A 23918-nucleotide genomic window follows, 5' to 3' on the forward strand; every position below is an offset into this window, starting at 1 on the left:
TGCAGTAGTCTTATGCCAATCTAGCAAAGAAGTGAGCTAGGCTAGTGCAAGAAGTTAAGGCTGAGGATCAGTGTTGCGCAAGAGTGAGGATAAGGACGCGTCAACGACTGAACACAAAGGTGCACCCAGGACCTAGACAGCCAAGCATTTGCATGGAAGACGGTTATGGTTGCGCGTGCCTTGGGGCTTGCGCACGTGGGTGGGCCAGCAAACATCGTGGCCAAGCTGCTGTGCAAGGCACCTGGGCAGTCCTGCCTGTCCTCCCCAACCCTCAACCAACCAGACCTCCTTGCACTCGAAGCTGAATCCCCAAAGCACAAACTACACCCTCCATCTTATCGCAGGCTCGACACGACGCCAGTGGCCAGCACTGGCGATCTTATCTCCATGTGGTACCTCGCCCGCCCGAAGCGAGGACCGAGGGCATGGGCTCGGCTCGTACCCTCCGCTTCTGACCTCTGTCCGTCGTGACCCTTTCACGTGGTTGGCTTTCGCAGCAACGAGTAGACGTCCACGGCAAGCCCGAAAGACTTTGAGACACCGGACCGATTCCGCTCGGGGACACAGGTGTTAGGAATCCCGGCTCCTGGATCCATCGCCGCGGTGGATCATCAACGAGCTGTGATGCCCTGGTTGTTCAGCGGCAGCCCTATTGGACGGATCAAGTCGAATGCGTCAGGCAGAGCACAGTGAGAGATGATAGGCCGTCCATGGCAAGCAGCAATACATGGGCAGGATGGCCTGTCAGATTCTGGGCGGGTCTCGACTTTGCAGTCCCAATTTGCCAAGTTTACTCAATCAGGCAAGCAGGCAGCCGAAGCATTGCTCTGAAGAGACACAGCGCCGCTGTTCCCCACACAACCTTTCAGGTCCCGCCTCGCGGTGCGATAGCGAGACCGAAAGCTCGAGGAGATGGTATACCCATCATGTGGCACTGCCAGAAGCCAAGCCGTCAGAAATATCCTGTCTTCAAATCAAGATGCTGATATGTGAGTTTGGCTAGGAAGGTGTGGCAACTTGAGCAGTCTGTCTGGACCGGCTCAGTACTTCCTCAATAGGGCGATCCGCCGATCAGTCCGCCTAGCAAATCAGACCATTGCTAAACAGACTGCCTCGAGATAGGGCTGTAGACAGCACGGCTGACGGTGGGGCGTTGGAAAGCTGGTTGATGGCAACAGGAAACTTGGGATTCCACCCCTGTAGCTCTTGCCATTGCCCCTGCATCCCGCCTGGAAAGGTCCCGGGTCGGCGCGGGTCGGCGGTCCCATCTCTGCCAGTGCGCCCATCATCTCACATCGTGGGGATCCATATGGCCCACGGAGAGGGTCAGAATGACCTGCATGTACAGTTCTGCAGGCGGCAATTTGGCCTGATGGCACGACAACCCGGTTTCCCGCTCGCCAGGGCAGAAGAGCTTGAAGGCTCTGGACATGGGCTTGAGACCGATCCTCTTCCGTTACCGGAAACGACGTGGTTATATCCGCTGCAGGGGCTCGTGATGGCAACCCGGCGCGCTGAACGAAAGCGAATCTGACATGCCGGAGCATGATATAAGAGGCGGTGTCTCCCGCACATACCTACATCACCTGTGTAGCAACATCACACACGACTTACCTGGCCACTCTGTCTAGTTCACTGTTCTCGGCCGCATTCCTTGGTCGACAAGCCACCATGAAGATCACTAGTCTTGTTTTGAGCTCTCTGAGCGTCCTTCCACTGGCGTCGGCGCTGCCCGCCACGAGGAGACAAGCCAGTTGCACAGCAGCCAACGCCATCCAGAGGAAAGAGTACTCGGATCTCACCACGGACGAGAAGCTCGCCTTCATCAGCGCCGTCAAGTGTGTACAGAGCCTTCCTTCTCGCTTCGCACCAGGCGAGATACCTGCCTCGGAGAATTTGTTTGACGACTTTACTGCCGTTCACATCGACCTGTCGCTGTCGATCCACCTTTCCGGCACCTTCCTGTCATGGCATCGCGAGTATCTTCGCCTGCTCGAGACTGTCATGCATGAGCAATGCGGTTATCCGGCTGGCCTTGGTATCCCATACTGGCAGTGGACCAAGTATAGTGCCGCCACCCTGGAGCTCAGCCCGATCTTTGATGGCAGCGAGACGTCTCTCGGCAGCAATGGCAGCCCGGACCCCAATGGCAAGCCATACGAGCTGACTCCAGGAGTCTTCGTCCCGCACGGCACGGGAGGTCTCTGCGTCGAAAGAGGACCTTTCGCGAACACTACCGTTCGTTTTGGGCCATATCCGAACTCGGCTATCTTGACAGGCCTCCCAGCCAACTGGACGCAGCCAAACCCGCGATGCCTGACACGCGACATCAACCCTACCATCATTGGGGGATTCCTCAATGCAGCTCGCATCGCCCAGCTTCAGGCCTCGGAGAACATTGCCGTGTTCCAGGAGCGTCTGACGCCCAACACGGCTACTGCCAGTGGTGGCCTCGGCGCCCATCGCTCCGGACACATTGCCATCGGAATGCCGATGATGGACTTTTTTGCCAGTCCGCAAGATGTGAGTCACCTCGCTCAGTGTATGTGTTCCCAAGACACTTGACAGTAACTAATCTCAAAATATCTGCGCGCACAGATCGTCTTCTTCCTTCACCACGCAGAAGTGGACCGCCAGTGGTCCATGTGGCAGGACGCGGACGAGTCGCGCCGCTTCAGCTACAATGGCACCAGCACGGTGCTCAATCCTGTCGGGGTCACCCCTGAGGTGTCCAACTCGACCGTCATCACTTTTGGCGTGTTGGGCGACGACATGACGCTCGAGGAGGTGGCCTACATCAACCAGGGCCGGTACTGCTACCAGTATGTGTAGGTAGATAAAAGAATCCGCATGTAATTTACGACATGCAGTAGGAGAATGGAATAATGAAGAAGCCAATTACTATAATCATTCGAGTAATTCCGACAAGTTACACATCACATATGTCCCATTACTCCTTGCGATTGGTGGCGCCAGTCATCACCCACTGCGGAGGATGAATATTGTTTGCTGCGAGCCATGTCATGACGCAAGGCCAGGACATGCCAGGGGTGCAAGGATACCGATTGGGACACGTGCAGAATGCTGGCTGCATGCAGTTCGGGCCTAGTGATAATGTATTGAATTATGATATACTCTGAAATGCACTGCCCGAGCCTGAATACAGGGGCAGGCCTCGGCTGGCCTTGCTTGGACACACCCAGGCAGGATCTATTCATACCCACAGGCCACTTCTCCTTTGTCTATAGACACAAAAGCTATGCCCGTCGCGATGTATCACTAAGATGCCTCGACGGCAACACGGCTTGCCGTGACATCGAGCTTCTGAGGCTTGCCAGGCGCAGCGTCTACGGAGGACGGCACGCCGGCCGCCCGCTCAGCATCTGCCTTGGCATCCTGGCTGCTGCCGCCCTCTGCCTCGGTGCCAAACTCCTCGCGGCCGCTGGCAAAGACCTTGTCAAAGTCGAACTCGCCCCAGTGGATGATGGGCATGAGCCCCGCAAACTTCCAGACGCCGTCGACCTTGCGGTACCAGTGGGTGTTTGTGCTGTGGGCGTGGCCCTTGACGGCGACGCCCCGGGACCGGTCGGCGTCGAGGTAGCGCTGGTGCGGGACGCGCACCTGGTGCACGCCGACGACCTCGGTGTCGGACACCTTCTCCCACTTGGTCCCGCCGATGAAGTGCTGCGTCATGAGCAGCGGGTCGCCGAGGACCTGGGGCGACGAGATCATCTCGAGGAACTCGGCGGCGGGCATGGCGGGCCAGAGCTTGTCGAGGAAGGAGCGGTAGTCGATCTGCAGAACAAGAGAGAGTTAGAGGGTGTTTTATTGTGTGAGTTTCTGTTGATGGAATGTGGTGGGGGCAGAGACTAAATCGGAATGAAGGTTAAACAAAGACTTACACGAAGAGTCGGGGCGATGCATTTGGAGAGGCGCTCCCAGTCCTTTGTGTCGTAGCTGTCGGCCCACTCGACCAGGCAGGTGGTGAGGCCGAGGTAGTCGTCAAAGGTAATGTTTCCGTTCACCATTTTGAGCGTTCTGGTCCTGTAGCTACGTGGCGGTTTTGGTTGGTGAGAGAGCGAGAAAGGTTGGCTCGTGAGGTCGGAGAGTGTATGCCGCTGGCTGTCACGGTGGAATAGCTGTTCCTAGGGATGGTTGTGATTCTGGGAATATGAAGGCGGGTCTACATCGCAGGGTCTGGTCCGGTCGACGGGGGGTTTATATCTCGGCCAGGCTCCAAACGAGCGAGGCGAAGCGGTTTCGCCTTCAGTCCATTGAACTGAGCGAGGTGAGCAGGTTCGGACCCCCGGATTGTGGCATGCATGGCAAACCACCTTGCCAGCTGATGCACCACCCATGGCGTTTGGGCGGTCTGGGATTGCATGTTCGCATGCCAAGGTCCCGTGTCCAGGCCAGGTGGAGAGATACCAAGACACAGGAGACGGGGCTCGTTACACCGGTGCACTGCTCGGGCCGGCCGGGAGATAGTCGGTTGCAGCCCATGCTTGTTTGGCGCGGGGTGTTGTTGGTTGGTTGGCTGGTTGTTGGACATGACGGCCAAGTGCGTCCCTGCGGGCGGGCAATTGCTCTCCCCCACGTGTCGTCCATGTGTTGCCTGGGCGTCGTGGGATGACAGCAGATCCAGCAGCAAGGCATAGCAAGGCATGGCCCGTCTTGGCCCGCTGGCCAGGCACAGCAGGACCTAATCACCGGAACTTCCCCACGGACATCCGCGGCCGATGACGGTGGGTGGCGGGCGGGAGGCCGGCACTGGTGGGCCACGGGACGATCCCCGGGACCGAACCAACCCGAAGAGATTACCGTGAGACACCGGAAGATGGACTAGCTCGATTGAGAACAGCCGCCCACTACAGAATGAGAGCCGGGGCCATCAATCAATAGCGATATAAAAAGGAAAGAAGGACCAAGAAATAAGACACATCCGACAAAGCAGTGTTTCTCTTGAAACACGGCTGCACTTGGACACAGGCAGCTCAGAGCAAACATGTCGCAAGAGGCTTCTTGCACCAAGCAGGCAAGGGCAATCCGGCCCTCAGGAACAGGTCCTGTTTGTCCCGCTCTTTGCTGGCCCCCACGGAAGCCTTCCGCGTGCTTCTCAAACTCACTTCTGAGTCTTTGTCCCGCAACGTGAAACATTGCTTGCTCGTTTCACTGGTGGGTGACCACGTCTTTGCCAGCCTACCAGTGGACTCTTGTTACTCACACGGGCTGGTTACGTAATTGCCCAAGAATCAATCAACGCCTGCCATCCTCGTATGGTCGTGCGGCGCTTTGGAGTGCAGGGTCCCCATACGCTAAGCCTAATCCAGGGCATGACAGCGACGTGCATGCCTCCCAGCAACACCACCCCCGAGATTGCAGCAACTTGAGAACTGCTCTGTCAGCATATCGTCCACTCAACCGACGCTTCACCACCACGCTTCAATGTGACGGCCTTCACGCACGTCCTCCGTGTCCAACAGCCATCGCAGGCAGCAATGTTGATCGGCCGGTGCCAAGCTTCCTTGCGTGCGTAATGCCGCGGGCGGTGCATCTTCCAGACTGTCCCTCCGAGACTGATATCTGGAGGCCCTCGTGCTATGCTGGAGCTCTTCATGATTCTCGTCGTCGTGTCCAAATTCATCGCGGGCGAAGCTGCCCAGAGCCAAGAAGATTACACTACTGCATGACCCGACAGGCTTAGTTCCAGTCGATCCTCAACATGGGCTATCACGGTGTGCTGAGCAAAGGCTGTCAGCGGTGTCGCCGCCGCAAGGTCAAGGTCTGGTGCCGCTTCCCCTGTGTGGCGTGCTCGCTGTGCTCGCCCAAAGTGCCGGGACTGACTTACTAACGTACTTGGCCAATAGTGTGACCAGAGCAAGCCGGCCTGCAGACGCTGCGAGAAACTTGGCGTGCCTTGTTCTGGTTACCGCGATCTGCTCGAGGCTCAGTTCATCGACGAGTCGCCCCGCGTTGTACGTAAGGCCACGGCGCGGGCCGGTCCGCCGGATCAAGCGCCGATGGATGTTGGCTGCAGCAAGGCAATCACGCCGGGGCCCGAGAGTGCGGCATCTGATCATGCTTCAACAGCAGTGCGGTTGCAGATTGAGGACTGGTTTCGTCTCTTCCCCAACTCAGAAGCTGGCCTGCGATACCCGTCTCTGGGCGGTCCCATGAATGTGCTCTGTGCCAATTTCTTCCTGGCGCACTATGCGCCAACTGCACCGGTCTTGTCTGACCACAGCTATGACTGGCTGATCCAGGCATACTGGGACACCGGCAACGATCTAGTGAGGCTGGCCACAGATGCAGTGTCTTTTGCGGCGCTCTCCAACAAGTTCTTCGCCCCAGACATGAAACCTCGATCCAGGCAGCTCTATGGCCAAGCGCTGGCGCGCCTCAATACAATGCTGGAGGATCCCGTGCAAGCAGTGCGGGATGACACGCTGATGTGCGTCGTTCTTCTGGGACTATACGAGGTAAGTCCCCATGTGGGCCGACCCAGTGCCGGAATCAAGGCCATTGTCATTGATGGTTTTCCACAGCGCGTCAATCTCATGAGTTGGGATGACTATCGACGATGGTCTGCACATATGGAAGGCGCTGCCATGCTGCTCAAGCTTCGCGGGACAGAGCAGTTCAGTCGTGCTGCTGGGAGGCAGCTTTATATTCACCTCCGTTCTCAAATTGTGAGTTGCACTCATCGGCCGGGTTTCATTGGTCTCCTACATCGCGGCAACCTTTTGCACCCGCATGCTAACTATTCTGATGCCAGATTCACAATTGTATGATGCAACACACAGCGGTCCCCGATTCCTTGAAAGACACAAGCAATTTCTTCCAACCCAGTGACCATTGGCCAGTCACGTACGATACCCGTCCCGGCTCTCTCGGCCAGATAAGTTTTCAAATTGTCAATCTACGAGCCGCAGTCAGTGCCAGGACGCTCACCGATCCCGAGGAAATCCTGGAGGCTGCGCTTGGGGCGGAGAGGACCCTTGAACGGTGGACACTTCACGCGCCGCAAGGCTGGAGCCACGGATCCTTCACCCCGTCCGCCGCAGATATGATACAGCCCGGAGATGGCATCCAGGAGGAGAATGCGGCCACCAGCATGTCGGAACACACATACGCAAATGTGGGCGTGGCGCAGGTATGGAACAACTGGCGAGCCTTGCGCATCATCGCCCACCAAATCGTGATTTACCATGGTCCATCCCCTCTACGTGCGGACTGTGCCACTTCTGCAGAGGCCGACGAGCGCTACGCGCAGCTGGAAGAACACTCTGCGTACATCATTCGCCAGATGTCTACCGACGTGCTGGCGGCTGCGCCGGCTGTATCGGATACTCCACGAGCCGGGTCTCTGGTGTGGCCACTGTTCCTCATCGCCCAAGAGCCGCTGAACCCAGTACACGTGCGGAACCAGGCTGTCCGAGTGCTCCGGCAGGTCAACAACACTCTGGGGTACAGGATTGCCTCACTCATGGCAGACACTGCCGAGGAGACCTTCATTGGTGACATGATCGGTGGACTCCCTGTCCCACATACACCTTTCCAAGCTCTGCTGCTGAGTGGCTGATGGGGGTTGTCCGATCATAGAACTAGAGAGTTTAGGGCGTCGTCCGACTCACCAATGCCACGAGATATGGTGTAACACAAATGATTTACACCACAGTAAGAACGGGGTCTGCGGCGCAGGGACCTGTACAACAAAGAAGACACCATGAAGTGACTGAATAACAATGATTAGATCAGACATACGCCATCAGGCGGTGATATAGAAGCAGGAATAGAACTGTCCAAACATATTTTATTATTCTAATAATTGTCGAGTTGCTCAGTATGACACGATAGCTTGTATGATATGCGAAGAACATCAAGCTGGGGGGGAGGCTGGTCTATGGCGAGTCGCAGCATCTCTGGAGTGAGTCATCATCATTTCTCATTCATCATCGTGAATGGGCGGTGGTTTCGAGGACACACAGCCGGAGAAAAGGAGAAGAAGAAGAAAAGCTGCTCCACGCCTCTGGTTTCGAGCTCGCAACGACCCGCCACGTCATTTTCTATCAGCCAGCGGCGGCCGTTTGTATAGGGAGTCTGAACAAACACCTGAGGGCACGACACAGGATTACCCCCGGGAACTCTGCTTGGCCGCGACCATCCTCGGATGCATGCTTTGTCTTCTTGCCACTATAGCAGTAGAATTCCTGGCTGTCTTTGAGTGTACGGGTTTTGCCCCTTTATTTTCACCTACCAGGGGAGAAACAGATACACACACACACACACAAAACACTCTAGCCGTGTCAGGATTTGCAGCAGGCATGAAGGGGAGGGATGCCGGAAACCTGCACGTGTGCTTAAAGACAGCAGGCTGCATGCTAATGATCTCGGTCCACGACTATGATTTCGTGCCTTGTCCCCTGGGCCGGAGGCGCGTGCGACGTTGATGCGTTGGTCCGGTCCAGTAAGTCACACGCATGGTCGAGGTATTGTTTGGCAGCGGCAGAAGTGCCGGCTGCCTCCGCTGCAGGTCGTCGTCAACTGATTGCGCACGGAGCCTGGAGTGCTCGAGGATGGAAAGCAACTTGTTCGACATGCCGTCTGCCTAGTCCACGCCAGCACAGGACATCGACTCGGTGCTCTTTGCCTCGGCACGGCGACGCCAGTACACGTGGCCATCGATATCTCGTCGCTGGCCAGCGTCGAAGTCTCTACTAGTGGAGAATCTGAGGAGGCGAAGGCAACCATATCAATCAAGGAGTCGGACAAGATCGGCCGTTGTCGCGAGGCGAACATTGCAGCAGAGGTGGGTGTGTGTGCATACGAGGCCGGCCGGGTTGCTTGTGGCATGGACCGGAGAAGCCTTCATTCAGCGTGACAGCTGAGGCGCAGCAGTGCACTAGAGTGAGTGAGTGCACTGTGTGTGTGCTGTGCTGGCACCAAGAGCCCGCCAGTAGCCGCCGCTGTGCGGGAGGGATGTGTGGGTGGGTGCGTGGGGTTGTGCTGTATCTGCCGAGATTTTCCTGTTTTTTCTGGCCTTGACCTTGCCGCTCGCCGCCTCACCTTCCCCAGATCTTCAGGGTCCAGTGGCTAATAATACTCGTCCGCGCATGCATATGTGCACAGCCTCAGGAGACTGGCATGGGAAACGGGATCCGATATTCTGCTGGTCAAATGCAGCATTGCCCGTGCCTGGCGTAAAGGGCTGCACTAGCAGGGACGGCATCGTTTGCGCATGCATCGCCACACCCCATGGGCGACTTCGCTGCTGTTACCTGCGTCCAGCACGAGCTGTGCCGCTGAAGGAGACGACTTGCGAGTGACAGCATGCCATGCACAACTAGCGTGGATACGAACAGCGCCCTGGGCCTCACGAGGATGCCAAAGCGGTGAAGACGAAGTCGTTCGGGCGGGCCAGAGACAAATATTGAGGCAGCCCATGACACGGCCAGCGCGCATCTGCACGCACCGCTCGCCACCGCAACTCGTGCGTCCTTAGCAAGTGGCCATAATGAATGGCAGAGGCACTCAGTCGGGGCAGGCCGAGGTGTTCCCCACATTTGTGCCAACCGGCACCACTCATGGCCCGCCCTGGCAGTGGACATTTTGTGCACCAAAACCATCCGTGACAATGGGCTTTGTTGTCCCCTTGCAAGGGTAAGGTGGCGTGGCGAGGCGTGGCGGAGCCAAGCCCAAGGAATGCCGGAGCCGACCGGACCACGAATCGAGCATCAAGCTTCTAAAGCTTCTTCCCGTAAGGTGTGCAGCAAAGACTGAACCCGCTTGCCCAAGATTGCAGACCGCCATTTTTCGCGTTACGCAACCTGCTACCGAGTTGTGGGCGAGCAGACTATGGCGTCACTCGGAGGGGGCGGCGGTGGAAGGCACTGAGGATCAAGGCATCCACAAGCGTGGCTCACGTGTGTAGCCACTGCCGTCCCGGCAGCCGTTGCGCCGGATACACTTGGCTGCTGGCAGACCATGTTAGGGTTGGTAGCATGGACATGGAAGCCTTGCAAGAGCGCCGATCAACATGACTCTTGCGCCTGCGGGGAGACAGAGCGCATCGAGCAATATCTCAATCCGACCGCTACAATGGCCCAATCCGAAGCAAGCTTGCTTCTGGCTCTGCCTGCAAGCACCATCGATCTCGCGCCTTGATGTGCCGCCTCTTTCAGGATGTGAGAATGCGTCAACCCCTCTTTCGTATCGACACTGTTGATCCCAGCTCCCGATGTGCCTGTCGACCAGATCCGAAATTTGCGAAGCTTACCAGGGTACAAATGGCTGCCCTTAGTCGCAGGTTGGCAGTCCGCCTTGCCGAGGCTGTCTGCCTTGCCAACATCCTGGTGGTGAGGGTTCACACTGTTCTGGGGGCTGCCCGCTGTACCGACCAGAACAAGTCCATGATTGGCGAGTCGGGGGCTCGAGACGGCTACAGTGTCATGACGAGGCTTGTTCAAGAGTCGGATCGCCACTACACCGTGCACTGTAGTCGCAGTTCGGCCTGGGATGTGATGCCTGTTATCGAAGCTGTCGTGCTGATTGATGGTTGTTCGATGTTGGGACCAGACTACCCACTGTAACGACGAGACTGGTAAGATAGCCCAGGGACCGTGAGGTGCACCAATAACACTGATGCGCAAGGGCAAGCGGTCATGCTTTTCGTACACTCCACCACAACGACCCAGGCGTGCCGGGCTTGATTTTCGAAAAGCCCAATCAGGTAATGTGAAGAAAGACCCCTGTCTGCGCCGGGTGTCACATGGACGAGCCGTCGCCTCTGCTCACGTGGAGAGTTTTCTCAAACACGGACCAGACACAATCATGGAATTCGAGCAGTTGTGACGTTCAATAGTCGGAGATGGGGGAGCAATGCCACTGGCGACTGGTTTCTTCTGGCTGCAGGCATTGCGCAGATCATTGTCAAGTGACACCTATCATCCTCTTGTCATGTGACATCGCTGGGTAACCAGGGTGCGACTGACGCATGTCCGATATTGTGCGAAAATCGAGCATCAAGGAACTTTGAGATGCTTCCGCAACGCGTTGCATGGCCCTCAAACATTCATGGTTCAGCACATGAGATGATTCTTGGAAGATAATCACAAAGCCAGGCACACAGCTGATACCCTGTCGATCAAGCCTCTTGGTCTCTGAACCAGGTTGCGCTTCGAGCGGCAGGTCTAGCCGGATAAACCATATACCAGCCGCTGGTCACTAGTCTTGCGTTTCTTCGCGTTGCATGCGATAGACATGAGCCGCCTGCATGCCGAGCAGTCAATCTCGAGGTCGATGGCGGGGTTAGCTCGCTCGGGGGCGTTTTTGCGTTGCAGGGAATGACAAGAGCTTACGACAACCCTGTAGGCGATGATCAACATTGTCCTTACCATGAACATGGCATGGTCAGGGGTGTGCCTAGTGAGATAGGTCAGAGTCAAAATGGCCGGCCTGGTCCTTTCTCTGGACGCTTTTCTCATCGCAGAAAATTGCGGACCAATGAAGAGTGCGTAAACGAAGAAATCGCTCGAGTCTGGGGTTCGTTTTACTACAAGGAGGCGGCGCCATGCGCTCTGCTGGAGCAGGCCTTGGCTTTTGCCTTGGCTCCGGGACGCGCCCGTTCCTGTAAAGTGGTTCGATATGGGGATAGTGGAGATCGACAGTCACGTCAGGAGACGTCTCCTGGATTGTTGTGCCAATTAATGACGATGTGCGGCGACAAGGTGGTTGATGACACGACCTCGTTGGAGCCGTGCCGGCAGTATTTCTGGGAGTATTGGATCATAGCTGGTGATGCTGAGTGGCCTCATGTCAGTTGCTTACAACAAAGATATCCGTGCTGGAGGGAACGGCACTCATCACACGCCTATGGAGCAAAACTGCTTGAGGTTGTTGGAACTTGTCCCCTGGCATCAGTGCAGCATGTCGGACCTCCTTCCAAGGTACCAAACAGTCCAGATGGGAAGAGCGACCAGGACGAGGGTGTAAGTCGGATGGGACCTGCAGGGATGTGTATTTTGAGCCAATGAAAATTCGCGCTGTCCATGACCCACCCGTCCACACCCGTTCTGGCACCGGCCCTCGGTGGCTGTCCAATCAGACCGCCAAAGAGCCTCCCGACGAGAGCACCCTTCCCATGGCGCCCGCCACTAGCAGGGGTTACAGGCTCGACATTGGCCATCTACTGGTTGTCGTTCAACGACGACAACCTCGTCCGTCCTCCTCCATCCTCCTCCCATCGACACCACAAGCCCGCCGGAGTAGCCCAGCCCGTCTTCGCCCGTCTCGTCATGACCACGGTCTTCCCTGTCTGTTCGCGTCGTAGTCGTCGGCCCATGCCGCGTCGTTTCAGTCGCAAAGTCCGAGCACCTCGTCAAGGACTGTCTGTCATTCCCGTCTGGCGGCACCGGTCCCGCCCTCACCCGTCGTCAGTAGTGCCTCGAACGATACAAAGGAGGGTCGCAGACATCTGCCAGTCCCTTGCCGCACGCTTGTAAGCGCCGCCTGAGCCATGACCCGACTGGACGGCGGGCCCTTCGACATGCGCTACACTCGAGTCGGCCCTGTTCGTCTTGCGCCATGCGCGGCTAGGGTAGGACTCTCACTCAGCCAGGACACCATGATCGCCACAAGCTTCTTGCCAAATCTCGCGTTTCACAGCTAGACCCCAACCCTCCATCTACAGAGACGTTGCCGTTCGTGCGTCAAGAAGCGCCGGCTCGGGTTAGACGTCCGCACAACTCTGTCAAGTGCTTCCTCGCCATGGCTGTCATCAAGCCTTGGACACCGTGTTCTTCCAGGCGCACCCAGCATCTACAAAGGAGCAGCCAGGATGCAGCAGTTGACCGCAGGTATACACCGTACTCTTAATCTCACATACTGTCAGCTCACCTGGGCTGGCCGTTTCTGGCAATCGGCCACATCAAGTTTCAGCCCCCGTTCGTCTGCTGTTTGATTGAAGCCAATTTCGACTTTCCAGGGGCCGTTCCTGGAGAGCGAATCGGCTCCGCACTACAGGGAGTTCTAGAGCCGCATAAACTCCTGGCCTGCTGCTAGGTTCTTGGTACTGCAGGCCCGAAGTTGCCTGCATGTGAGCGACAAGGCCAAGTGGCCAACGCCAGGCACGCTACTGGCCTGACTTCCCACGCAGGCTGTTTGATCTTCCCTCCCACGGCCGGGGCTTTCAAAGGTGCATACATATGCCGAAGGAAGTGACTTGCAGTTTGCAGCGATGTCGCAGAGCAGAGGGGGGTTGCACCAGCAGAAACATCCCTGGGGTGGATGGGCACCCCAATGACGACGATTCGTGCTTGAACCAATGGCTACTGCCTGTCGTTTTATGGCTGGTTTGGAGGTCAGCGGACCTGCAAAAGACACCCTGGCTGGGTTGCTCGGCGCGCAAGCGAGCTCTCCCTGCCGGGGGATACACGAGGAACCAGATCACGAAACAGCCTGCTTGTGTCCCAGATGGCCTGATGGTGTGGAGACGAGACACAACCTCCATCTGATCACCACCATATGCGATCTCGAGTCTGTAGGCCCCAGTGCGCACAAATGCGCCTCTGGGCATTAATACGTGGACGAAACCCTGCTTGTTTGGGGCACGTCAGGAGTAGCAAGCCTCCTGAATGGCAAGCAAGACATATGCGGGCGCTACTCTCCCAGTTCACGCCAAAATCCACACAATAAGCATACGTTCCGAGGATTCAGCTGGCGAGCGACTGTACCGGCCATGCGGCTACGATGTGCCAAATGGGCCGATCATGTGAGTCGTAACCAGGCCGTAGTGGAGGACCATTCGCGACCAACCAAATGCCACGAAGGTTGCCACGACAATTCATGGTCGACCAGCGCAGCCGCATGCATGCCTATATGCAACGCGACAGCCGGCGTCAGTGAAGCATCGGAGGAAAGTGATATGCGTTTATGGCATGTGAGCGTGTTTCACGAGCAACAGAGGATCGATCTGCGGCTGGGCGATAGCTGGGACATCCTTGGGCACGGGACGGCGAGCACACAATGATGATCGCCGGCAAGCTCCAGCCAGGCTTGTGAAGGGGGGGGGACCATTTCCCGCGGCCGAGACCTGAAAAAATAATGGCACGGGGGATTCTGGTCACATTGTCATCTGCATGCATGGGGAAGCAGCACCAGAATAACTCGCCCTCGGCTGGCGGGCACCGTCTGTGCGTCAGAGAGCACCAAAGCTGCCTGTGGTTCAAATCGTGGGCCTGGCCCGCCACCACCGCGCCCCCTCGACTCAGAGAAGCACAGGCCACAGGCGTGGACGGAGGGTGCAGCAGCGCCGCTGGAGTCGAGTTCAGCTCGGGTTGTTTGCGACTAAGCATGTCATTCGTCGCTGTCGGGGCCGGTTCCAAGGTTCCTGGAGGTCTGCATATGCAGGCCGCAACACAGCCCACTCGGCGCGAGCCAAGCAGCCGTCGCCAGATACTGCGGCATGGGGCGATCACGGAGCAGCCGTTGCAGCGCAGGCATACCTACTCGGTACCGTAGCACCAGACGCGGTCGCAAAGCTGCATGCGCACGCTTACGCAGTCTGGCTTCACTGGATGCGATGCTGTTGGCTGTCATCTTGAGAGAGGGGCCGGGATATGGCAGCCTGCTGAATGTTTGGTCAGCGTCGCAGCGCCAGATCCGTCCCTTCCCCCCGTACTTGTCTTGTGAACAAGATTTCTGTGTCTGCGGATGGTGATCAGGATGGAGTGTCGAGCGCTGGCTGGGCTTGGGGCTCACGGGAGGGTTCCGTACGTGGTTGCAAAAAGGCCTTTTTCCCACGCCCGACGGCTACTGCGGGACAGTGGATCGCCGCACAAAATGCTCACGGGGCTGGTTCTGCATGCACGCCCCGCGCAAGGATGGCGGAAGGAGCCCTGCGTCGCTGAGGTGGTGAGGGGCGTGTGCAAATGCAATCCCAGCGGTGGGCGGCCACCCAGCCAGCCCAGTGAACCCACTGTCGTGGGAGGCGGCTTTAGGGAGTGGCAGGCCGCTAAATACAGTAGGCTGCTCTTGCCCCGGACGGCTGGGGGCCTTTGACGCCCACTTTGGCAGTCGAGCAAGGAACCCGCCCTACCTTACTTAACACCCCACCACCCTCCCTCACAGTCACTCACCCTCCTCTTCTCTTCCCCACGACTCCTTCGTCCTACATTCTCTTCTTCTCGGATTGCGGCTGTTCAGGTGTGCAAGCAAACCACCGCCCATCTCTCGTCAATATCCCCAGTTGGGTCCCGCCTAGCTCCGCCATCTTTCCTTCCCTTTCTTTATATTTTCCAGCCTTGGCCCACCCCGGTCGAAATAGCGCATGTCAGACAACCACAACCAGGCTCGCTCCACCACCCACACTCTCACAATCAACTACACAAAGATTATATAACCCGAGTCGGCCTCCGGTTCAGCATCTCACCAGTTACTCAGCGCACACGCACACGGTCCAGCTCCTCTCATCACCATGCCTGCTCAGCTTCTCCCGGCTTCCGCCGCGGCCTTTGCTCCTCGTGCCGCATCAGTCAACGTCGTCCTTGGATCAAAAGTGGAACCATGGTTAACGCAGGCCCTCAAGCGCATCAACAAGGTTAAGCGGCCGCTCAACAGCGTTCCTCAGCACCAGCGCTGCCTCACAGAACACCTCTCCAACGAGAAGGCCATCTGGACGCTTGCCTCGTTGATGCTCGCCAAGTCTCCCGAGGCAGAACTGCGCCAAGACGAAAACCCCCTGGTCGAGGCCCTCTTCAACTATCAGCTAGTCCACCTCGAGGCCTACATTGTGCACGTCGACATGGTCCTGAGGAATGAGGTCGCTTACAAGCTCACTCCGGATACCATCGAGTCCCTCATCGAGCACCACAAGGACGTCTACTGTGTTGACAGCAAGGCTGCCACCTACGACTGGCCCGAGAAGGAGCAGCAGGCCAAGAAGCTGCACGAGGATTTCGTACAGGCCATCAACAAGTTTGTGTTCAGGACACACGTCTCTGCTCTCGAGGGCCTCGAGGAGGAAGGTGCCGGTGAGCTGCTTTGTGGAAAGAGCGAGGAGGTCAAGACCGCCGTCTTGGCACTCATGAACAAGCCCCTCCTCCCTCCTCCTCCCAAGGTCGTCGATGTCATCCGCCAGCCACCTTTGCTGCCCAGTTCACCCGTTGGCAGCATCTGGTCGCAATCAACACCCTCGCCAGTCCTGAGCGCGCCCGTTGATGCCTGGCGGATATTGCCTTCGAGCACCGGAGTCACGACCTCGGCTGACCAGACACCGATCTGGGCCTCCATGTCCATGCACGAGATGCAGTTGCCGTCACCTCCGTCGCCGTTCAGCCAGCCTTTCTCCACAGCCGGCATGTTTTACAGCTCGCCGATGGTGTCTGCCCCCATCCCGACGCTCCCCTTGCCCAGCATGCTGGCACCGCAATGCGGCATCAGCACTGGCTTTGGTGGTTTCGGCTGGGACCGGTACCAGGAGTATGCTGTAACCATGTGACAGCCACCGCAAGCAGTTGCGCGTCACCAGAAATCTGGTGATGAGTGAGCCAGCCATTCCAACCCGCATCAAGGTTATGGCATTGCGACTGTGGCAAGGCGTCCGTGGAATCCGAGTTTTCATGCGGGGCTCCCCATTTCCTGGACACTAAACAGGCATCACGGCCTCGTCCTCTCCGGTTATAATCTGCCATTTCCTTGTGTACTTTTCCTTGTTCATTGTCTAGCGAGCGAGCGTCTGCTTTCATTTCCCGGGGGTCTCAAACATCAATACCACACACCGCCAGCTCGGTCGAACAGCCTCTCTCAACTCTTTCGTCATTGGTTTCCGGCTGGGCGGTTAGCATTTGATTGCATTTGAAGCCGGGCAGGCTCTCGAACCTTGAGGCTGGGCTCCATTTCCTTTTTCCGTCTTTTTCCTTGGGTCGAAAACAAAAGAGGTATACGCAGCAATGCACCATCATCACCACTCCCGGCATAGAACCGGGTCAGTATTTTCTGGATATCCCACCCAATTTTCCTTCGTTCGGCATCCGGCATACGACGACTTTCTTCTTCGATAATTCCCTCCAAGCCAGGATAATTCACCGCGCGCATCATAACGAATAGTCGCCGGTTTGCACCTTCACTCAACCGCCCCTTCTCTCACCAAAGATCTTGGCACCACATTATTAATTGTCTGACGAATCAACGAACACACCCATTACGAATAATCCTATCACGCCTGATGACGACTTTTACGACACGAACAGAACTCCCCGCGCGACTTGATGTCGCCAACTCTCTTCGAAACACAAAAGCCGATCAAGCTCTTATGGGACATTCACCGGGCATTAATTGGCGGACTGGCTTCGCCACTTGCTCTTATGGGTCGATTCTATCTGTGATCATGGCCACGCTAAGCATTTGACATGCTGCTTGTGCCTGCAATCACCGACAAACCAAGACTGTCCCCTTGTGGCTTGTGTAGGGGCATGATGGCTCGCAGCTACCAGCTAGCATGCAAGCATCTCCTTCACACGAGCGACAATGGGCAAGGTGAAGCGTGATGGTGCAGAAGGCATCTGGAGGAATTGAAATCAAGCTGGGCATGCGCTTTACAGGCGCACTCTGCAGCGCAGAGTATATGCGGAGTCATAATATTGTCGCGTCCATCTCCTACGGGCTTCGAAGAACGAGTCAGCCTCTCTGTGCTCTTCTGGGGAAGACTGACGCTTGCTTCCATGGCATTCTCAGTACTCCATTGGGACCGCTAGCCGGCCCGTGGATTGCTGCTTTGTTCCATGGCCTGCAACTCGGTCAGTCTTCTCAAGATTTCAGCGCAGAGGAGAGCTGTAGCCTCGGAGCAACGTAAAGAATGGACCGTAGCTCATCCCACTACAGCCGGGGCCGAACTCCAAGGAAAGCAGGTCGCTCTGCGGGGTTGGGCCCGGGCGGGCCTCCTGGATCCCGCTGCGCGGGTGTCCAAGCCGATAACAAAACCGGAGGCATGGGATGCTGGGAAAGCTCTGGTGTATAAGCACGGGCCTGCGTCCTGGAGGTGCAGCCTGGCACACCAGAGCTTTCATAATCATTGAGACTGCTTAGCAATCAGGCAAACAAACAGTAAAATTGATCAACATCGTGTTGAGACTGAAATGGCTTGGTCCACCTTGTGATTGTGAAAGACTTGTGGCTGTAATGTTTTGTGCGGTGGGCAAGCATGGCACCGATGCGACCGCGAATTGTGTCGAACAAAGACTTATGTACTCAGAGAAACTGGCGTGCCAACATGAAGCCGTGGCATGCTTGAATGGCGTATTTTTGTAAATATTATGCGCAATACGAGGCTGATGTGCATTTGCTTCAAAAATTCAAACATATCTGACATCTCTAGTGCGGTGAATAACCCCGCATTCTATCCATCCATCCTGATCAAACCATCTACCTCGCCATCTTTTCCTGGCATGCTTCCATCAAACTCTGACGGTGCCTTTCTCATCATCTTCCCTTTCCTCCTTATTTCCGTGTCCGCATTTCTGTCCTCATTGATCCGCAAGGATCCCCCTGGCGATCCAGTCCGCGATAGCCATGACCGTGATCATGGGATTCACGCCGCTCGCCGAGGGGAACACGCTGGCGTCGGCGACGTACAGGCCCTCGGTGTCCCACACTTGACCCTTGTTGTTGACGACGCCTCCCTCGGGGCTGGAGGACATCCGGCACGTGCCCATCTGGTGGGCCGATGCATGTTGGGCGCGGGGAGGGCTGTTGTTCGCGGTGCCGAGGACGCGGAGCCAGGCCTGGAAGGCCGGGTCGTCGTCGCCCAGCGGGTCTTGGTTGCCATCGACATTTTCCTCGTCGTCGGCAGGTGAACTCTCCCTGTTCCCCCTGCTGCTGCTGCTGCTCGGCTCCGAGCGGCGCTTGAAGCTCGGCACGCCGGGGACGGCCGGCCAGATCTCGACAGCGCCCTGCGCATAGCACAGCTTGGCGAGCGCGACCAGGCCCGCGAGGGTGTGCGCGCGGTCAAAGTCGGAGATGGCGTAGTCGACGACGGGCCTGCCGTCGTGCGGGTCCGGGAACACACTGCCTGTGTCGCGATCCCGGGCGATCGAGATGTACGCGTTCATCGCGCGGAACTTGAGGGCGTCCGTCTTCCACTGCAGCGCCGAGTGCCAGGGGAGGTTGAAGAGGACCATGTGTGGCTGTTCAGAAATGAACCCGGGGGGCGTTAGGGTATATCTTGCGTGAGAGAAAAAAGAATGGAATGAAACGGGATTGAAAATGGGGGTGGTGATGATGATGATGATGATGATGATGATGTGTCAAGTGGACGAAGGAAGTCAAGAGGAGAGGGAGCTGCTTACCAGCATGGACGAGGCTTCGAGCTTCACGCCGTGGCCGTGGCCGTCGAGGTTCTCAAAGTCTGACACTACGGATGTGAGGATGCCGCCTGGAAATGATTGGACTGGTCAGCCATCATGTTTATTGTGAGTCATGTAGTTGTTTGGACTGTAACTCCAGTGACTTACCCTCCCATCCCTTCACGTCCTCGGGGAAAGCAGCAGTCAGGTTTCCACAAGGATGAATGTGTAAGTTCTTGCCGATGTGAGGGTTCTTTCAAACTGGAAGTTAGCTTTGGCTCCGGACAAAATCAACAAAAGTCGCGCGGCGACGCCATACCTTCAAGCCACTCCTCATCAGCAGCAGCGGGCTGTTCAGCGAGCCCGAGGCCACAATGACCTTCTTCGCCTCGATCCGGACAGTCCTTTGCACCCGCTCGCTAGCCGGTGAATGCACAAACCCGTTCTTGTCCCTCGCCGTCCATCGACCGACAACGCCGATCGCCCTTCTCTTCTTCTTTTCGTGGCCACTTCCACCCTCGTTGTCTTCGTTGTCCTCATCCTCATCGTCCTCCTCATCATCATCATCAGCAAACAACACCTCAGACACACTCAGACCTTCGATGAACTGAGCCCCAGCCTTCTGCGCCGCGGGCAACCAGTTCACCGCAGGGCCCTGCTTCTCGCCAGAGCCACAGCCCAGACTGCACCTGCCGCAGTAATGCTCGTTGCCGCCCGTGTTCTGCGGACACGCCTTGGCATGCCACCCGAGCTTCTCCGCCCCGTCGAGCAGCACGCGGTTCCCGTGGTTCTGGCGCACATGCTCGTCGCTCACGCCCATGGTCTCGCACACGCGGTCGATCGACTCCTGGAACGCCGGCGTGTCGAAGAACGCGAGCCCCCCGCCCGGCTCGCCCGCCCACTCGCGCCGCACAAAGTCCTGCGGCGCCAGGCTCGCGCTCCAGTTGACGGTCCCGCCGCCGCCCCAGCAGCTGCCCGCGAGCAGCGACGTGGCGCCGTTGGTCGCCTGCAGGGAACCCCCGGCCTCGTAGAGCAGCTGCTGCCCGGCCTCGCCGGCCATGGGGAGGTGCGACGGCGGGAAGTAATAGCCCTTGTCGACGACGACGACCTTGTGGCCGGCCTCGGCGAGGACCTTGGCCGCCACGCCGCCGCCGCAGCCGGAGCCGACGATGACAATGTCCGTCTTGATGACGGCTGGTTCCTCGTCGTCGTTGTCGTGGCTGGTGCTGGTGGCGGTGGGAGGGAACTGCAGGAAACGGTAGTCCACCTCGGATCCTGGAATGTAGTCGTCCACGTGGTCCGTGTAGGCGCTGAGCTTGTGGAACAGAGGGTCCGTAGGCGCCCAGCTGACCCTCGCGAGAGTGCAGAATGTCTTGGCCAGCAGCGGCCAGACGGGCGTCCACGCGTTTTGCCACGACTTGATGATGGCCTCACGGGTGTCGAGGCCCTGCTGGTGCAGAGGCGTCCAGTAGCCTGTCGCGAGGAGGCTGCCAGTCCGGCGGCTGTCATGGTTCTCCATCAGTCAGTCAGTCAGTCCGTCAACGAGCGAATACGTCCTTCTTCGCCTGGTCCGCCTTTCACGGTGATGTTGGCACCAGTTACGGGCAAAACTCACGTCATGAGGTCGAGTGCTCCGCCGAGCCGCTTGCGGACGGATTTGGGAGTCTGCCCCACGATCCGCCGGAGCTGCTTGTGGAAGCGCGGGTTGTCGAGCGGCCGCGCCGCGAGGAACTCCTTGAACTGGTCATACGTGGGCGGGCGCTTGAGCGTGGCGACGAGGTCGTCGTAGGCATCTGTGCACTGCTCCTCGGTGACGACAAGCTGCTTGTGCGTGTCGTTGGCGGTGAGTGCAGAGCCAGGGTCACTGTTGCCGTCCGAGGCCACCACAATCGCCGGGACGACGGCGTCGATGAGAGACTCGAGAACCTCCCACTGCAGATCTGTGAAGTAGTCGCCGGGCTCGGGCTCGGCTGCTTGGACGGGAATGGGGGCCTTGGCCAGAGGCGCGGTGATGGCGGCCATCGTTGATGCCTTGAGGTGGTGGTGGTTGTTGAGCGAAGAACGCACGGTCAAGGCAGTCAGGTTGATATCAAGTTTGCGCTTCGAGCTCTAGGAGGATATCTTGGTCAAGACTGCGCGCGCTGCGTGGATGGAAAGGAGAATGAATGACCATGCCAGGAAGGCTCCAAAGGGAAAGGCCTCAAATGACTGAGTCCTCGGGGCAAAAGATATTCAAGGTTGCGCTCAAGGATGAGGTCGACGCAAGCAAGACCGAGGGAGGCTTTTCGGCAGCGCCAAGTTGTCGCCAACCACGCGGAAGCAAGGGGCGCGGAGATATCGGGAGCGTAGTAGCCCACTGTATGCCTCTGCATTCAGAACCTCGTGGTTCAGGACCCAATCGCATCTGAAGCTGCTGTCTTGTCCAGCCGTCGAAAGCAAACATTGCCTCCAGGAGGTCGTTGCGACCTGTCACATTATTGGCTGTGGCGAGGCACACGAGCGGGGCGGGGCGGGTGGAGCAGGATGCGGGATGCGATTCCGGGACCAGGCAGGCACCTTGGGGCGGCCACGCGAGGAGCGTCGCCAGCCGGGGAGATAGGCGGATTAGATAAGACTCGGCAGCAAAACTGAAGATGCCTGTCGCACGCCCAAGGACATGTCCCAATCTTGAAGGTTTGAGTTGGTTCGTCTCCAGGGCCTTGTCCGTGGTCAAATCACGGCCGTCCTTGCTTGGTTCAAGATCCCACTCAGGCTAGCACCATTCTCATTGTGTGTCCCTAGCGTATTGGCGACTTGGCACGGGTTGGTGATCATGCTGGAATTTACTTAAGTACTGCAGCTCAGAGGACGCCTTAAACCACACGATGACATGGCTTCAGAGATGTCGTATGCTTCACATCGGCCACTGGTGCACTGCGTCATGCAGCGGCCGTGCTGTGCACTTCTTGCTTGCAGCAAAGTTGCCCAAGAGTTCAACATTCCAGATTGGCCCCATGAGATCATCTGACTTCGCGTGCTCGACAGCGAAACAAAGATGACTATGCGGCGGCGCGCGTCGACATGCACTCCCAGTTTTTGAGGTCAGCGTTTACGAGCAGACGACCTCTGCCAGTCCAGCGACAAGCCACAACTTCTCTTCATGTCAATCACCAAGCCCCACCCACGATCAGACGCACGAAGATTGCATGACCAACCATCAGGACCCTACCGTAGCCAGAGAGACACCAAATCAAGCAGCCAATATTATTGTCCCGGTCTCTGGTTGCGGTCGTCGTCGTCGTCGTCGTCGTTGTCGTCGGAAGCTCCAGCCAGGAGCTGCAGTAGCGTACAGTATTGAAGCTGCTTTTGCAGGTGGTGGCGGGAGTCTAGAAGCTCTAGTTTCACATGCCAAAACCCAAGCCACCAGCCGGACCCTGAGCCCCGCACTTTTTCCGCTAGGGCGAAAAGCACATGGGGAACAAACCGACACAAGAGGTACCCTTGTACCCTCGAGCCGAATTTGTTGGGGATGACATGACGATGCCATTACCCTCTTTTTTTTTAATGTTTTTTCCTTGTCCCTTTTCGATGCCACACCTCCGACGGGTTCGGAGAAAACGCGGGGCAAGGGATCAAGGACAACAAGGGGAACGTCTGGCACGGGTTGGAATCTGGGCGGGCTTGGGCAGCATGACAACGGTATGGCATGGTGCGTGCCCGCCGAGGTGATGATGACTTCTTGAAAAATTACAGCAGTGTGAATGTTCCAACATCCGCATTGGCGCAATCGCGCACTGCTCGTCATCTCGTCGCTCTGCAGCCTTGGACGTTTCCCGCAGACCAGACTTATGCGTGTTTGAGCTAGGAGTCGCAAGCCCCTCTCTCCAAGGATGTTGCGTCTGACACAACAGGGATTCCCAAGTCGACTCACATGTCAGAAACCGGTATGCTTGCGATGCTCGCAAGGTGTGGGACTCGGTGACGGGACCCGTGCTCAATTAATTAAAGTACTGATGTGGGAAGTCCAAGGTGAAGCCTGAACTGGGTCGCAACAATCTCAATTGCGACGATGGGGGACCCCCGCATTTCCCGCGGGCGCCGTACACCGACAGTGGTGACCGCATTGAGACCGAGCACCAGCCTGGACATCCAACTGCTGCTCGTCGTGGTCTTAGTCCAGAACTATTGTGGTGACAAGTGAAATTGGCAAATTTTGAAATGATTGTCTGCCCGATGCATGATGTGTTCCTTTTTGGGCATGTCCCGAGAGCACGTGGGCGGGCCACGCGGGCTTCTAGAAGGCAGTCAGCTCATCGACAGGCGCAAACTTTAGTCAGCCCGATCTTTGTTTAGTGAGCGGCGCTGAGACCACGGAGTTTTTGGGCAGCACCCGCAACACATAGTAAGACTCCGGCCCTCGTGGATGTCTTAGTAAAATGATGGAACATCATCAACGACCAATTGTTCCAGATTGAGATCACGACGACAACCGATGCGCACGAGTCTCTCGCTCGGGTTGGTGTGTGAGTGTATGTATGTGTAAATATGGAAACAAGCCACACCTCGCGTCGCACAAATGCACGTGAGCTTAACCGTGGTGGA

The 23918-nt window shown here is 57.3% G+C and overlaps 9 protein-coding genes across 9 annotated transcripts; 4 read left to right on the top strand and 5 right to left on the bottom strand.

The window, feature by feature from the left end:
• The first annotated feature begins 1337 nt into the window (after nucleotides 1-1337).
• Nucleotides 1338-2884, top strand: B0I36DRAFT_69380 (uncharacterized protein). Its single transcript, XM_046163221.1, has 2 exons — nucleotides 1338-2523; nucleotides 2599-2884. Exons 1-2 carry the CDS (start codon nucleotides 1672-1674, stop codon nucleotides 2830-2832), a joined length of 1086 nt encoding a protein of 361 aa, XP_046016779.1. The 5' UTR covers nucleotides 1338-1671; the 3' UTR covers nucleotides 2833-2884.
• A 395-nt stretch (nucleotides 2885-3279) lies between these two features.
• On the bottom strand, nucleotides 3280-4028 carry B0I36DRAFT_359325 (scytalone dehydratase; the record flags this gene model as incomplete). The annotated part of the gene is made up of 2 exons (XM_046158111.1): nucleotides 3280-3795; nucleotides 3903-4028. The coding sequence occupies 2 exons, from the start codon at nucleotides 4026-4028 to the stop codon at nucleotides 3280-3282; spliced, it is 642 nt and encodes a 213-aa protein (XP_046016780.1).
• B0I36DRAFT_314552 (uncharacterized protein) lies at nucleotides 3698-4890 on the bottom strand. The gene is made up of 2 exons (XM_046152778.1): nucleotides 3903-4890; nucleotides 3698-3795 (listed from the first exon to the last, which is right to left on the bottom strand). Exon 1 carries the CDS (start codon nucleotides 4664-4666, stop codon nucleotides 4184-4186), a length of 483 nt encoding a protein of 160 aa, XP_046016781.1. The 5' UTR covers nucleotides 4667-4890; the 3' UTR covers nucleotides 3698-3795; nucleotides 3903-4183.
• A 740-nt stretch (nucleotides 4891-5630) lies between these two features.
• On the top strand, nucleotides 5631-7772 carry B0I36DRAFT_69394 (uncharacterized protein). The gene is made up of 4 exons (XM_046163222.1): nucleotides 5631-5782; nucleotides 5868-6479; nucleotides 6546-6689; nucleotides 6776-7772. Exons 1-4 carry the CDS (start codon nucleotides 5723-5725, stop codon nucleotides 7580-7582), a joined length of 1623 nt encoding a protein of 540 aa, XP_046016782.1. The 5' UTR covers nucleotides 5631-5722; the 3' UTR covers nucleotides 7583-7772.
• A 54-nt stretch (nucleotides 7773-7826) lies between these two features.
• Nucleotides 7827-8797, top strand: B0I36DRAFT_314554 (uncharacterized protein). The gene has a single exon (XM_046152779.1). The coding sequence runs from the start codon at nucleotides 7962-7964 to the stop codon at nucleotides 8448-8450; it is 489 nt and encodes a 162-aa protein (XP_046016783.1). The 5' UTR covers nucleotides 7827-7961; the 3' UTR covers nucleotides 8451-8797.
• A 282-nt stretch (nucleotides 8798-9079) lies between these two features.
• Nucleotides 9080-9462, bottom strand: B0I36DRAFT_345741 (uncharacterized protein; the record flags this gene model as incomplete). The annotated part of the gene is made up of 2 exons (XM_046156387.1): nucleotides 9080-9213; nucleotides 9279-9462. The coding sequence occupies 2 exons, from the start codon at nucleotides 9460-9462 to the stop codon at nucleotides 9080-9082; spliced, it is 318 nt and encodes a 105-aa protein (XP_046016784.1).
• Nucleotides 9463-15472: 6010 nt separating this feature from the next.
• On the top strand, nucleotides 15473-16495 carry B0I36DRAFT_372034 (uncharacterized protein; the record flags this gene model as incomplete). The annotated part of the gene is made up of 1 exon (XM_046160071.1): nucleotides 15473-16495. One exon carries the CDS (start codon nucleotides 15473-15475, stop codon nucleotides 16493-16495), a length of 1023 nt encoding a protein of 340 aa, XP_046016785.1.
• A 1644-nt stretch (nucleotides 16496-18139) lies between these two features.
• B0I36DRAFT_69440 (GMC oxidoreductase) lies at nucleotides 18140-21448 on the bottom strand. Its single transcript, XM_046163223.1, has 5 exons — nucleotides 20953-21448; nucleotides 19657-20839; nucleotides 19506-19590; nucleotides 19341-19441; nucleotides 18140-19178 (listed from the first exon to the last, which is right to left on the bottom strand). The coding sequence occupies exons 1-5, from the start codon at nucleotides 21357-21359 to the stop codon at nucleotides 18519-18521; spliced, it is 2436 nt and encodes an 811-aa protein (XP_046016786.1). The 5' UTR covers nucleotides 21360-21448; the 3' UTR covers nucleotides 18140-18518.
• A 1112-nt stretch (nucleotides 21449-22560) lies between these two features.
• On the bottom strand, nucleotides 22561-23451 carry B0I36DRAFT_314563 (uncharacterized protein). Its single transcript, XM_046152780.1, has one exon. The coding sequence runs from the start codon at nucleotides 23119-23121 to the stop codon at nucleotides 22567-22569; it is 555 nt and encodes a 184-aa protein (XP_046016787.1). The 5' UTR covers nucleotides 23122-23451; the 3' UTR covers nucleotides 22561-22566.
• Between the last annotated feature and the right edge of the window lie 467 nt (nucleotides 23452-23918).

This window comes from Microdochium trichocladiopsis, assembly GCF_020744255.1.
Source record: "Microdochium trichocladiopsis strain MPI-CAGE-CH-0230 chromosome Unknown B0I36scaffold_2, whole genome shotgun sequence".
Taxonomy (NCBI): domain Eukaryota; kingdom Fungi; phylum Ascomycota; class Sordariomycetes; order Xylariales; family Microdochiaceae; genus Microdochium; species Microdochium trichocladiopsis.